General features: G+C 42.6%; 1 protein-coding gene across 5 annotated transcripts in view; it reads left to right on the forward strand.

The window, feature by feature from the left end:
• CFAP61 (cilia and flagella associated protein 61) overlaps positions 1-14,227 on the forward strand; it is a 133,896-nt gene that overhangs the window by 66,106 nt on the left and 53,563 nt on the right. For all 5 annotated transcript variants that reach the window (XM_087774675.1, XM_087774674.1, XM_087774672.1 and 2 more), the window contains exons 18-20: positions 1,874-1,972; positions 6,079-6,247; positions 8,127-8,301. In XM_087774675.1, the coding sequence (XP_087630801.1) occupies positions 1,874-1,972; positions 6,079-6,247; positions 8,127-8,301 (443 nt within the window). The remainder of the gene's footprint in view (positions 1-1,873; positions 1,973-6,078; positions 6,248-8,126; positions 8,302-14,227) is intronic.

Here is a 14,227-nt window from a genome sequence, read left to right on the forward strand (position 1 = left end):
TGATTTCTCTCGGTGTAGAATGGGCATCAAAGATATGACTCATTTCATCACAGTATTCTAAGGAGATGCTAATCAACATTTTGATGCCTGCAAGATTAATGAATGGGAAACATGAATTAATGTTTGGGGCATATGGGAATGCCATGGGAGCGCTGAGGTAGAAGTAAATCATTAGTTAGTAAATCGTACTGAGTGAAAGGTCTGAATTGAAGCCTCACGCTCAATGGGGAAGAACTGAACAAGTACCATATGACTGTGGAAATACCGCATGACGGTGTATGGACTAAATAGGGGTAGAGCATCTGCAGAAGAAAATCGTATGTGACCAGATCAATAAAGTACATCATAGTGCAATCATGCAAAAGAGGCATATTAATGTTGCCTAGGACCTTCGTCCTGCCATTTTTCTGATGCACGCTTGCAACATTTTCATCCTAAATACTGTTAGTGTAATTTAAACTTCATGTTATTGTAGCACCTGGATTTGGAGACCTCTTGGCAAGAGGCCACGCAGCATGTACAGAGATGATTTCGGCTCTAAGCTGAAAAGAAACTTCACTGCTGTGAGGGCAGGCAGGATAGGAGAACGTCTAGGGTGTTTATGTACTGTTGTAGTAATTTTCCTCGTAATTACATGTAAGCTAAATGTCAAGGAGTCACACTATTTTGTCGTGTAAAGTTATTGTAATTGTTCACGTTTGCACCCCGCTAGGAGCGCTGCCTGAGCGCAGATGGCAGTCTCTACGCTTCCAGTTCAGCCTGATGTATCGGGCTCACTCTCATTTACATGAAGACTACTTTGTATCACTCGGCCAGCATAAGGTGGCCATAAATGAAGAGCAAATTCTGTTTACACCCGCCTCTGCAGAGTGACCTTAATTTAAATGAGAATCAGGCCCATAATCTGTATAAATATATGCACTCTGTTACATTAAGGTTATTTATTACATTGCACTCGGCCTGAGTATGCGTGGAGATTTACCATAGATAATCCATAATCCAGAATTAAACTATTAATATGCATTTTGAGAGGGGCAGCCATAACCTTGAAATTCCTTGGTTTAAGTATGACCTTTAACTTTGTTTGAATATATTTTTTAAACGTATGAATAACAAATTAACATTGGTTGATAAAAAACATTCTGATTCCTTTGTACCATTTGCATCAATCCATACTTAACTTACAGAAAGCCTTGAAGATTAGAAGGCTTAATCACTCATAATATTTATTTGTTTTTAAATGTCAGATCACATTTAGTTCAACATACTGTCAGTCTTGTTCCCCCCCGCACTCTGGCGTTAATGAAACTACGGTGGAAAGTATTCTTCTTTTTGCGTCCAAAGACACATGCATCTTAGCAAGATGACAAAACGCTTTGTACTTGGCCTGTGTGAAGGAATTACTTTCTGTATCCCCCTGAATATGGAATTAAAATCTATGCTGTTCCTTTGATATGCCCTCCTAATTTCAGTAGACCTATTGCAGAAAGCAGACAAATTACAAGTTGTTAGGAATTCTTTTTTCCCTTTCCCGCAGCTTACAGAAGGTGAGCTGTGAACAGCAAAGGTGTCTGAGCAAAGACTCGGGGCTCTTACAATACCTTTTGCACTCACGGAAGGTAAGGCCTGCCATAAGGTCTTAGCAACAGAGCTTGTGAGTTACGTGATAGCGTCTAAGTATCTCTGTCAGGATTGAGACAATGTTGTGCTGGATGTTGTGCAGCTCGAAAGTCAGAGTGATGGACTGGGAAGCTAAGCTGTAAACACCGTGTATAACCATACGTTGAAATGCACTGCCATTATGCTTGTACCACACGGAGCCTCAGCAAACTTACACTGGTTGAACCGTGGCATTTTGTTTTTATTTCCACAGTCCGCATCTGAAGTTCAACAATCTGACCTTGATTTCAATTCATGGCCTTCCAGGAAAAGACCTACCGGGCTCCAAACACAGAAGATTTTTAATTAACAGGTTTGATTTTAATATCTAAACACTTCTATAGCTTCAAAGGAAAACATAACACTTTGTAATTCGTTGTGAACTTGTCCTAAATTTTAGATAGATACAGAGGCAGATAGCCTCAAAATAATCCACTTTGTCTATACAACATGCATTCACCTGTGAAATGAGTTGAATATAATTATTACTGGGGAAATACTGCTAAAGCAGTAACTTCAGGACAGCAATCCATTGTCTTACACCAGGACACTGGGCTCTGCTTTTCAAGACTTTTTAGATTGTTTAGATCTCCAGGTTAAAGAAAAATGACAAAATATGTACCCTTGCTTTTTAAATATTATTTAGTTTTTAACTTCCATGAGTTTTGTTTCAAATAATGCTGAACAAAAGAACACGTAAGAATTTATATTAGCAATGTGACCAGCGATCTACTTGTAGCAGCCGCGTGGTGAGATGCAGGCTGATGACAGTGGGAATTTTACGAGGGAAAGCTTAGGATTATTGCTGTTGATAAATTTGGAAGAACCGCGCTGCATCAACTCTGCTGCTTGTGAGCTACTTGTGCGCCAGTCACTGGGCTGTAGCAGTCTGTCTCCAGTCCCAGCCAGAGCGCTGCCCCTTACCCCTGCCTCCCCTGGGCTGGCAGAGCCACGGGTCTGGTGCAAAACAGCTGAAGGGAAGATTGCGGAGGAGAGCTACGCTTGTGTCTAGCGAGCGGTCGGGCATTTCACGAGTTTTCTTGTGTGCTGATAAGTAAAATATCTTCTATTTAGTAGGGTAAAATCTTACCTCATTAAAATTCACAGTATGTAATTCTCACTTAAATTTAGTGTATTTGTTTTGATGGCTTTATTTGATTTATTATTTTGGAATAGCGACTAGGAGTCCTCACTGTAGACAGGAGCATGATTGTTCTGGACGTTGAGAAGCACGGAATTAAAATGAATCAGTTATTTTGAATAGCTGGGGAATGAACTTAGCATAATTTATTTAGATTTGGCATGTGACTCTTTGGAACCTGCACATTGTTTTTTACCAAATCTTTTGCTTGGCAGCAATGCACTAAAGGGCCAGCTCTTTAAATGACAAAACAACTCGATGTCTGCTTGCTGAACCTTAAAAATGAAATCTCTACAAAGACTTGGAAATGGTGTGATGCAAACCTGTTTAAAACTAGCTTCTCTCGTTTGGAATTTTGCCCTGTCAAGGGATCTTATACAAGTAGTTATCTGAGTTAATTTTTTTTATTGTAGAAAGGGGGGGGTGTTTAAGTAGAAATCAGTAAATGAAGGGGTTATATGCTTACATGAGAGCACGTACTCTTTTTTCCAAAGTATACTGTGAAAAAGAGTTGTAGTAAGAAAACATCCTTCCTGACGGAAAGTTGCAGTTCATAGCTGCCTCACCAGAATTAGCTGTTAAAATCTGAAAGCAGATTAAGAGTGAAAATTGAACTCTGCAGGGTATGATTTTTGAAAGCATCCCTGTGATTTTGGAGTGTCAGTCTGCTGGGAGCTTTGCACCTCAATTATAAAGGTGCTTTTGAAAACCCTCATCTGTCCTTGACGTCCTTTTTATTTATAGATTTCTGCATGATTACAGTTTAGAATTGTCAGCGGTTTTCTTTCCTTATTTATTTGCCTCGGGTATTTGTGAGTACAGAGGATGCAGAGCACCTCAGAAAGCCTGGTCATTCAGTCCTAAAATTCTTCAGGTCATGAAAGCAACTTTATTTGTTTCTGTGGCATCCTGTATGACAGTTTTGGGACCTCGCTAGCAACAATTAATGTGTAGCAATCAGCTCTGTTTTAGAATGTATATTCTGGTACTAATGGCAAAATAACAGCTGTTCGTGCTGAGTCTCTCCGGCATTCTCTGCTGCAGTCACCGGTATAATACAAAGGCATCAAATGCTTGAACGTGAGCTGAGTCCCCTTCTATTTAATCACGTTACATTTAGTCCTGTGGAAGAAAGTGGAATATTTTTCATCACTCGGTATCTATAGGAAGTGAAGTAGAAAGTTCTTGAGCCTCTGAATGGCCATGAGCTTTATTTGGTAGATGGGATATTTTTTCTGCGGTGCCTCCAGATCACAGGCTGGGTGAAGCCCAGGATTTATTTATTGGCCATTCCCATCCTGCTTCATAGCCACGAAGTGCTAGCAGGGGTGAGGCTCGGCTTCCTTCCCCACAAGATGTGCAAGTTCCCTCTTCTTGCCACGCCACTCTGATCTCATGAACCAGGCATCTGTGTCACACCAGCCATTCATCGTTCTTGCTTGTTTAAAACCTGTGGCATTCTTTTTCCTTAGGTCCTGCGGGTTCATCCCTCTACAAAGCTATAAATGGGTTTGGGATTAGCATTAATCTTCATTTCTACTGAAAGGACCTAATTTAACAGAATTTTGCCTGGTTTAAGTTTTCAGTATCAGGAAGTTTTTGAGTTGAGTTGAGTCGAGTCTCGCTGGATTTGCAGAATGGCCAGCAGCATACTGTATATTTTCATAATGGGCTATTGCAAGACTCAGTGGTGTTCGAGAGTCGTAACGGACCTTGTTGAAAATATTGCCTCTGGTCCTCCATGCGTTTTATAACGATGTGTCTATTGTACATCTGTATTGAAGTATTTTATCTTCAGGAATCTTTGTCTTTCCAGAAGTCTACTAAGCAGAGAGGGTAGTACAAATGCAATAATAAATAAATATGGTATTTGCTTAGTTGGGCAGGGTGGGGGCATACTCTGAGTCATAAAAGACCTTTGGAAATAATTTCCATTACTGAGGCAGTAAAAGAGGTTTTGTTCCATTCGGATTTTGCTTCAAAATTGGCTTTTTAAGTAGCAGCTTCCAGATCTTTGATACTTCCATCATACATCGGGATATATATGATGCTTTACACTGAAAACAGGCTGTAACCCTGCTGAAATTGCAGAGCTGCGAGAGTAAACCTTGCCTGAGATTTTCAAAATCGACAAGTGATTTTAGGTTCCTTAGTTTTTTGGTACTGATACTGAATTAACACTGCCAGAACGTGGCGCTCAGAATGTGCGCACCATACACCCCTGAAAATCAGATTTCTGTCGAGGTATCTCATTTGGACGACACTTAGTCCATCAGACTTTCAGGGACAAACAGTACTGGAAACAGTAACTACCGTATGGAACAAGGCTCTGCTTCTTAAAACAGACAAACCTTTATATTGTTTGTAACCTAGCACTGAAGCTAATTGCTTTGAAATTATAAAAGCTGCTTCCCCATTTTCATTAAGAATAAATTGTTGTTCAGTTACAAATTAGTGAGGATTAGTGTTTTTTCACATCTGCACAGTTTGTCTCTCCTTCTCTCATTTACCTGCTAATTCTGTTCTCTTTAGGATAGCCTATGTGATAGTTTCTCCTTTATTCCTGTTAATATTCAGTTCATCTTGCAGAGGAATTCAGTTGCATCTTAGAGACTTCTGAAAGCTTGAGGGGAGGGGGTCAGTTTAGTATGTCTTCAGAATTTTTCATTCTTCCGTTTTGGAAAAGTTCATTTGGAAAGGGGTCACCGGGAGAAAATTCGAGATCTCTGCCTTTTACTTCTAGCTCTGACAACTGTTCTCCTAGCTTTCTATTTATTTTTACACTTTTCAGACTAATACTTTGGAACACGGGTGTTAACATGCCAATGGTGCCTTCACTGCATTTGTGTCTCACCGTAGCCACTACTGGTGAAGTTGAATACCAAATGAAGCGAAAATGAACAAAAAAACTTACTAAGGGAGTCTTGTATAGCAGAAAGAATTACACTGTTAAAATGTTTTCTTTGCAGGTGCAAAAGTCTCCTGATTGCATCAGCCCGCAAAGAAAAAGCGGAGTAAAGCATATATTTCTGACTTTATTTTTTAAATTATGTGGTTGTATGGCCCAGTGCTGGGAGGGATTGTTTGGTTTTAGCAGAAAGTTGTCAATTTGTAACTGAGTATTTCATAATGACTAATCTTTTACTATAGACTGCCGTAAATTCACAGCGAGAGAACAGACTTGAACCACTAGGGGACTTGGGCTAACTCACCAGATGTCTAATTAATGCCTGCTGTCAGCTGCTGAAATGTCACTTACAGATATTCTTTCTTCACAGCCACTGTTTTAATGATGAAGATTATGCACAGATGTCACTTTGTTCCTGGGTTAACGTTGTGGTTGGTAAAATGACTGGCATAAATCGTGCTGCCAAATATGTAGTTGTTTCCAAGGAGAAAGAAGTACCATATGACTACCTTGTTCTCTGTACGGGACAGAAATACCAGGTATGATTGTGTGCGGAGTGAAAAGCGTAATAATATATTCGTTTTTTACAGTGAATAGTGTGGCTGTGATTAGCGAAGCAGTAGAGTAGTCCTTAGCAAGTGTATTGCCAGGAAGCTTGCAGCCCTTCAGCGTAGCAGGCTGTACTATTTCAGTGCGGCTGTAGAATTGGGAGGAGATGAGAGGTTTTACAAAATTTTCTACCAGCAATGTCACTGCTCAGTATCAGATACTAAGCAAAGCTGCCAGTATTTTTGCCACCATGACCATTAAACCCAATTGACATGTGGCCCCAGCCACAGGAGATTTAACTCCAGCTGGTCTGACACCATTTGACCTGGTTTTGGCCATGGAGAGAATTCCTTATCAAATTAATTGCTCATCTCGCGTGATGACCGTGCCTAGGCACGTACGTGGTGCTGTATGTTATTGTAGCACCCAGTTAAGTTTCCAGTGCTATTGAGGCAGACCCTTAGTTACGTGGGAAACGTAGAATCGAACTCATCTCCAGCCCTACAGTCTCAGCTTCGACTCGGGCATCCCGGGCAGGGTCCGTTCTTGTGTATCATCACATGGCCTTCAGACTATGTAAACCAAACGTCCATCTTTTGTATAGCCCCGTTGCCTGCGGTGATTTTGCCTTACTGATTGGTGATAGGAGTCACGAGCAAGGTGTTTTGCCTTTAAAATCAGGAGATCAAACCAAGCATCTGACTACAGGTTTTTACGGTGCTGTTCACCCTAAGTCACAATCGTGAATGTGAGGTATGTTCAGCCCCATAGTGAAATCTGGGTGAAACAGAAGTTGAAGAATGGGCTGAATGACTTTAAGTGCTCCTAAAAAAAGAAGTTTGGAGGTAACTCAGACTTGCAAAATAAGTTATGGGAAGTAACTACACTGGAGGAGAAAGAAAGATAATGCAAGCAAGGGAAAACTCGTGTTTTATCTGCCTTCAAGAAGAAAACCTAACGTCATCTGTTCTCACTTTTAAGCTCTACAAAAAATAGGAAGGAATTATTTTTATCATCTGATTTCTGTTTTATTACACAGAGCTGTAGTCCATCCCTTTTATAAGTAGTCCCTTCTTTGGTAAGCAGTCAAATTAATGCCTAGTAAAACATTATTCACTATGATTAAGAGGATTTACTGGTTGGGTAGGTAAGATCTTTTGATGTCATGCCTGTTTTTATATGACCGAATGTTATTTCAGTTGATCCAATTGGCAGTGAGAACGTTGTTCAGGACGTTAATCACTGGTGCTGTAGAAGTCATAGACGAGATTCTCTTTTTTGCTCTGTATAATTCAGATTGAATTTGTTACTGTAAAGTTACATTATACAATTAACACTTCATTGAATCCTGGCATTTTTAACCATGCAGCAGGTTTTGGTCCCTTTCTCTGGGACAAAATCTCCCTTATTTTAGAAAGTTGATTTTTGCCGAGAAAAGATGGAGGCAGTCTTGCTGCAGAAGGAATTTTCAAGTGTCATTTAAAGGTGTATGTTATTTCAATAACTGCAGAGACCCTTCAACTGTATATTTATGCATTTCTGCTGTTCGCTATGAAGTCCCTTTCATTTGCGTTTTGCCTGTATTGTTATTCGCTTATTCTGGCACTGCTGTTTAAAACGGTCGCCCATATCCCATACAAAATACGGAATACATACACCCGCGTGTGTACTCAGACTAGCATGAATCTATTTTCTCTGTGGCCACTGATGTGTTTGCTACTGCTGAACGTTAAGAAGGGTTAGGATGTACGAGGATAGCAACCCTTAGGTAGTCAAATGGCTTGTGTCATTGTTTTTTAAAATCTTTCCTAACGGTTCTCCCAAGATACATGCCATGTATTCATTCACTCCTTTATTCCTGTCTTCCAGGTCCTGTCCCCCACTGGAGCAGATATCAGTAAACTCCCCACTAACAGAGAAGTCATAAGTAAGTGGCCACAGAGATACACAGGGAAAGTCCCTTCCAATCATTTTACTCTCAATGACGATCAGGACTGCTTAAGGGCAATGCGCTGGCTGAAAGAAAACGTCGTCAGCTCAGAAGGTAAGGGTTGTCGTTAACACGCGCGTGTTCACAGAAATGTTTTCTAGGTTTATTGTTTCCTTAATTCCATGGTATAATTAGTGCCTGATTAATTCTAACAAAGTCTTTCATCTGCTGTGCTTTGTTTTCCAGATTAATTTACAATTTGTTGTCATTTTTGATACTCAGCATATTTAGCTAGGAAAGAAAGGCTTGAGATAGATTAATTATCTATAATTATTATATAAAACAAAATGAGTGCCAAATGCAAATCTGGCTGGAGTCATTAATTAGCCAATTAAATAATAATTTAATTAGTGGATGTGTTTTTCTGTTGTATAGAAAAATACCTAGATTTGAGGCCTAACACAAAGAAAACAGGTTTAAATGAGGAAGTGGTTTTTTTCAGGATCTGTCATCTTCTATTCAGTTACATCAGTTACAGATTTTTCAGATGCAGGCTCCCAGTATGTTCTTTTTAACCCTTAAAATCACACATTTGTGCAGATGTCCACTACGCTTGTATTTCCTCAGCCTGTTCATGGTTGCATTGTTCATATATTCATTAGTTCATTCACTGAATGCGTATGCTATTGAAAATGTCTGGAATCCTCCAGGCTTCCAAGTTAAACTTTCAACTACAGAAAAAGAGGCCAAACAGTAAATGAATTCATGTAATGTCAGTTCTGTGTGCCGAATCTGAGTTAGGCCAGAGTTCACAGCAGGAAAGCTGTCGTTGTGGAAAGTTCCTGTTGACTGAGGGCAACAACAGGAGTTTCCTAAAGATGTAGTTTACCTGGCTCGTTTGTAGAAAACATCATGAAACTTGGTAGTTAGTTGGTGTGGTCTGTAAGGTTCATGTCCTGCTTGGCAGACCTTTAGGGAAGTTCTCAAGACACTAGAAGTTTCTTTGTCATCCTCCAAGTCTTGCTGTGAACAGGATAGGAGATCATAAACATGAGAACGTTTCCGCTCACATTTTCCTCAAACAGCCTCCTGGCCTCAGGCATGTAGATAGAGCCTCTGCAGCAGTCCTGCTCCGCCTGTTTTCCAGCTGATGCGCACAGCTGCGTTTGCATAAACAGATGAAGTTGTTAGTTTTTTCCTGTTGCTACTCCTAGTCTGTAATGTAAATCCGTGCATGCCTAGTCTCGGAATGTGCTCCAGTACACCTGTGCGGAAACCCTGCCCGAGAGCTAGCCGCTGGCTGGGACGCAGGGCGCCCGGGAGGATGGCTCTGCAGGCGAATGGCAGCCTTGCAGCACCTCATCTGCTTTGGGACGAATGCACCTTTATTATTATTAATACTGGATGAATATTATATTAATCACAATTTCATTATTGCTGCTGACTTTTGTTGTGGTGTAAAGCTGGATATCTTAATTTAGGCACTATCCTGTCTTCAGTTATAAGCTAAATCCACAATGAGGCCAGTCTGGAGGGACTTCTTGGAGACGTGGTCTGTGGGAGACGCGATGCCTCCCCCTTTCTCCCCACCCTGCCTCTGGCTCCAGTTCCCTTTCACTGCTCTTCCCGCTTCATGTTCTCTGCCACTGCAGATGTAAGCTATAAAGAGCGCCCAGCTGGAGAAGTCTTTCTCCACCTATCTCTGTTTCTGTTCTTCCTCACCCTGCTGCTTTTTCCAGCTGTATTTCTTACGAATGTTGTTCTTCCAGACTTGATCATAGATCTAGATCCCTACTCTTTCTGAAAATAAGTCCACTTTTCAGCCCCTAGCCTATTCTGGAGACAGCCTAATAGGTGACGGGCTCACGGAGGTGCAGGGGCAAGGCTCTTGTGGAGTTCAGCAATTGGTCTGGATGTCTGGCGGCTCTCTGCAGACCATGCTACCACTCTACCAGGATGACCGAAGTTTCACGTTTGTATTTACTTTTCATCCCTGAAATTCTCCGTATCCTCCTTTTGCCTTCAATAAACAGTAATATTACACCTCGTGTATTTCATCTCATCAAAACTGTATTGTTTGTCAAATTCCTACTAACCTGCTTTAAACATGTTAGAATTCAAAACATTAAAAAACAGGATTTGCTTATGTTTAAAGAAAATGAAGTGGCCAGTAAAACTGTATATGCTGGTTATTGTAGCTGCACAGAAATAGACATTGCACCCTCCCACTTCAGATACAATAATAATTCTTCTCAGCTTATACTTGGTCTTTTCTGCACACAACTTTCTTCTATTTGTGCTCCTCTTATTCAGCCATTTGCTACGTTTATCAAAAGTAGCCCGGAGCCTGCTGTGCTGAGCCCCGTTCTCCTGGCTCGGCCGCTGGATGGGCCCCCACGTAGCCAGCCCGGGGGCTCGGGCAGGGGGCAGCTCTCAGCGGCGCCCGGCGCAGTGAGCGCATGGGGCTACCCGGCGGGGGGAGAAAAGCCCCGGACAAGGGAGGCTGAATGCACCTTCAAGACCACCTGTGGTTCTGGAGGTTTTGTAAAGGAAAGTGTTAATCGCTGAGCTTCACAATGTGAGTCTTATTAGCCTAATTGGATGAAATCTTCGTTTGGTGGCACTGATTTTGAGAGCAGCTTTTAATTAAGAGTTAAGGTAGGGTTTTTAATTGCTTTTCTTCCCTCTGTGAGCACTGGGTACCACTTCATTCTGGATGAAATCAGTGGATGCTTTTTGCGGGCCATAAGTAGAGCAGGATCAGCTCGGTAGCATGTGCTGGTGGGAGGCGTTGGCGCACACCGTGCCGCCAGCAGCGGTGCTCCCAGCAGTGACTGCGCCACCAAGGATGGGCAGCAGCACGGTTCCTGCAGCCTTCCTCCCTGGGCTGCTCCTCACCTCAGGCGAGGAGAGGCGATGGGAGAAGCTGGCCAGCACTCAGCAGCAGGTGTGGCTCGAGGAGCCCATGGGAGGGCCGTGGCTACCGCTGCTGGCTCCTCGGCTGGCTGCAGCATGGTCCCCCGAGCTGGGGCCAGAGGCCTTTGCCCCCGGCCGGTTGTGCTGGTGGCTCCGGAAGGGCCTCCTGCTGCCGAGCGCCCGGGAGCGGGGCGAGCACCAGCCCCGACGGCTGCCGCTGCGGCTTCTCTGATGAAACCCAGCCGCCTAATGCATGTAACCTATTATAACTGTAATTGTGACTAATTGAAATTCATCTCCTATTAGCTCTGCACTTTCCATGAAAATAAAAAGTAGGATGGGAGTAAAGTAAGGAACAAAACTGCTTTAATGGCCCAAAATGGAGCAATTATTTTTTCTCTTTACCTAAACATAGTTTACTGTCTTATTAAAAGCGTGTTTGTAGGAATACTATCGCATTAAAATTCCAGTGCATGAATCACCAACTGGAGCCACCGATGCTTTAGCTAATACTGGTTTTCTCCTTTAGCTTTTGCAAACTAAAAAGATTCAGGTCATGCTAGGGTCACTGAAATCTTGTGCTTCCACTTGTGGAAAATGAATGAGCCTGCTCTGCTGCAGAACGCTGACATTCTAGTAATAAATGATAAAACTACTCTAACGGTCTTTATTTATAGCTGCTTTTTTCCGTGGAAGATTATTATGTTTACTCACAGATAGATACATTTTCATGTTGTTAAATAATAAAAGCATCCTGAGGAACTGCTATCTGTCCAGCGAACATAATTTCAGTCCATAATGAATATCTGTAGTTCCTAGACTACTAGCACTGTAATCTAAAAAGCCACTAATATTGTAATAAGCAGAAACCGTAAATTGTTGATTTACAAGAGGTCAGTAAAGGAGCATTGCTTTCTTTGATCTAATATAGTTGTATTTAGTATTACCATATAAAGCAGAATTTTAATTTTCCTTGAGAAATGCAGGGCTTGAATCTGATCTTGTATATACAAAAATGCCAACATATAATGCAATAACCGAACTTCCCTGCAAAGAGGCTGGTTCTGCCCAATGGCGAGGATCTCTCGGTTGCCCAGACTTGCTTGCCTTGAGAGTCAGAATAAAACTTTGCCAGGCTGTGCCTTTGGTAAGCACTTCTCATTCCCCTTTCCCAGCCGCTCCATCCTCTGCAGCTGCTTATGTTTTTCACCCCTTGCTAACTGAAGGTGTGTAAGTGTCACGTGAGGCTGTCAGCATGCACATACCGCGTTCTTACCTGCGCTATTAGCACATTAGATTACTAACAACGAACATATCGAAGGTTGTATTTCACCACTAGTGCTGTTTGTTTACTTCTTGCGTTACGCCCTGCTGCAGCAGGGAAAAGAATGGATCAGTCTTATGTCTTCCTTCTTTTTTGGCGCGCTCGTGAGGCCAGTACTGCCTACAGATAGGCGTCCTGGCAGGCGGGAGCAATGGTATGGGTTCTTCTGGCTGGGAAAGGCAGCTTAGCAATGTGCACAGTGGACGGAATTCCCATTATCACACATTATACGTATTCTGTATTATATTCATGAAAGTAGTAAGATCTCTTTCTTCTTATGATTTGAGATGAATACATTTGCAGGTAAAATTGTTCTGTCCCTCTGGTCATTGATGTGAACAGTAAAAATATGCTTTCCATCATTTCTGAGCATGTGTAACCATGGGGTAATTCTTTTCTCTGGCAGTTATGAAGAGAGATGTTTATTTGGCAGCTACAAGTAGCCAAACTGATATGGACAAATAAAATAACCTTGTAGTCAAAGGGGAATAATAGAACATCTGTTAACAATTTTTATCATTAATATTCTTGGGAGCTAGGGCCTTGTGTATGCTCTGTTAGTATTGCTCTATGTCTCGTGCAGTAAAACATGGTCCCAGTGAAATCAGTTTACCCTACGAAATAATAAAATTTAGGTTGCAGGGGATGCTGTCACTTGTAGCGAGACATAAATGCCAGTGCCGAGATAAACGTGCAACTTAGTCGCACGAAGCACTCGTACCTGCTCGTCACTGCTTACTGCAGTGCCACGTTGGAGGAAAACGCTGCCAGAAGTCAAGATCAAGCCAGTTACGTAGGAAAGTCAGCTGTTTGTCCAAATTCTGACTGCAGTTACTGCTATGTAGTCTGTGGGGAGCCAGTGCCAGCTGCTGTTTATGTCAATTAAAGGCCATTCCTGAAACACCTCATATGTTTCAGCCCTGTTTTTTCTTTAGTACATTCCACCCCACGCTTTTCCTTCCATGCTGGACTACAAGGTATTTTCATAGAGCTCGTAGAGAAACTTCTGCCACATCGTCAGTCTTCTCCTACGAGGCCCTGTGTCCTCTGTATTATCCCCCAGCTTCAATTCGAGACTGGACGAGCCTGGGATGGCCTGGGATTTGTGCACTGGCTTCCTTCTGGTTGCACGCATTACCTGGAAAAGCGACACTTGGGGAGTGTTAGCTTTTCTGCAGTTTCCTTTCTCCCAGCTCCATGCTGGAGTGTATGATGTCCTGTATTGCAGGGTGTTTACGTGTTAGCTTGTGTAGGTATGGCTCAGTTATTTGCTATTTCTGCCAGGGATTTCCCAGAAAGCAATAAATGCACCTGCTGACCAGCAGCGCTGGCCAGGTACGGGTCACGAAATGAACTGGGAACGTGCATTTCATGCATCCTTGTGCCGACAGATCGGATTCTTGGTGTACTGAAACACCCATCAGACTTAACGTGTAGGAGCTGACGTCTTACTGAAGGTCTGTCAAAACCCACAGGCTGGGTGTTCCTCTGTCTACCTTGGCCTTGCAGCTTGAGCCGGTTACTGGGGCGGTTGAACACAGCACAGGCGCAGAGCTGGTGGTTGTGTGCATGCTTACTGCCCCCAAGCCTGGGCTCGACCCTCCTTTGCTCAGGCAGGAGCTCGGCTGCGGCTGTCGTACCAAAGGGTCCGTAGCCACGGGGAGAGGAGTTCCCAGTCTGTCCTACGAGACCTGTGCCATTTTGTATGGATTACCTGAAGGCTTAGTGGATCGCGGAGCGGAAAAAAGGTGCCTGTTCTGAGCAGGGAGACGGAGGGAACAGGGAGGAGAGAAGCACGTT

This window comes from Nipponia nippon, unplaced genomic scaffold, assembly GCF_047370975.1.
Source record: "Nipponia nippon isolate SJK-2023a ecotype South Korea unplaced genomic scaffold, ASM4737097v1 scaffold_4, whole genome shotgun sequence".
In the NCBI taxonomy this organism is placed as follows: Eukaryota; Metazoa; Chordata; class Aves; order Pelecaniformes; family Threskiornithidae; genus Nipponia; species Nipponia nippon.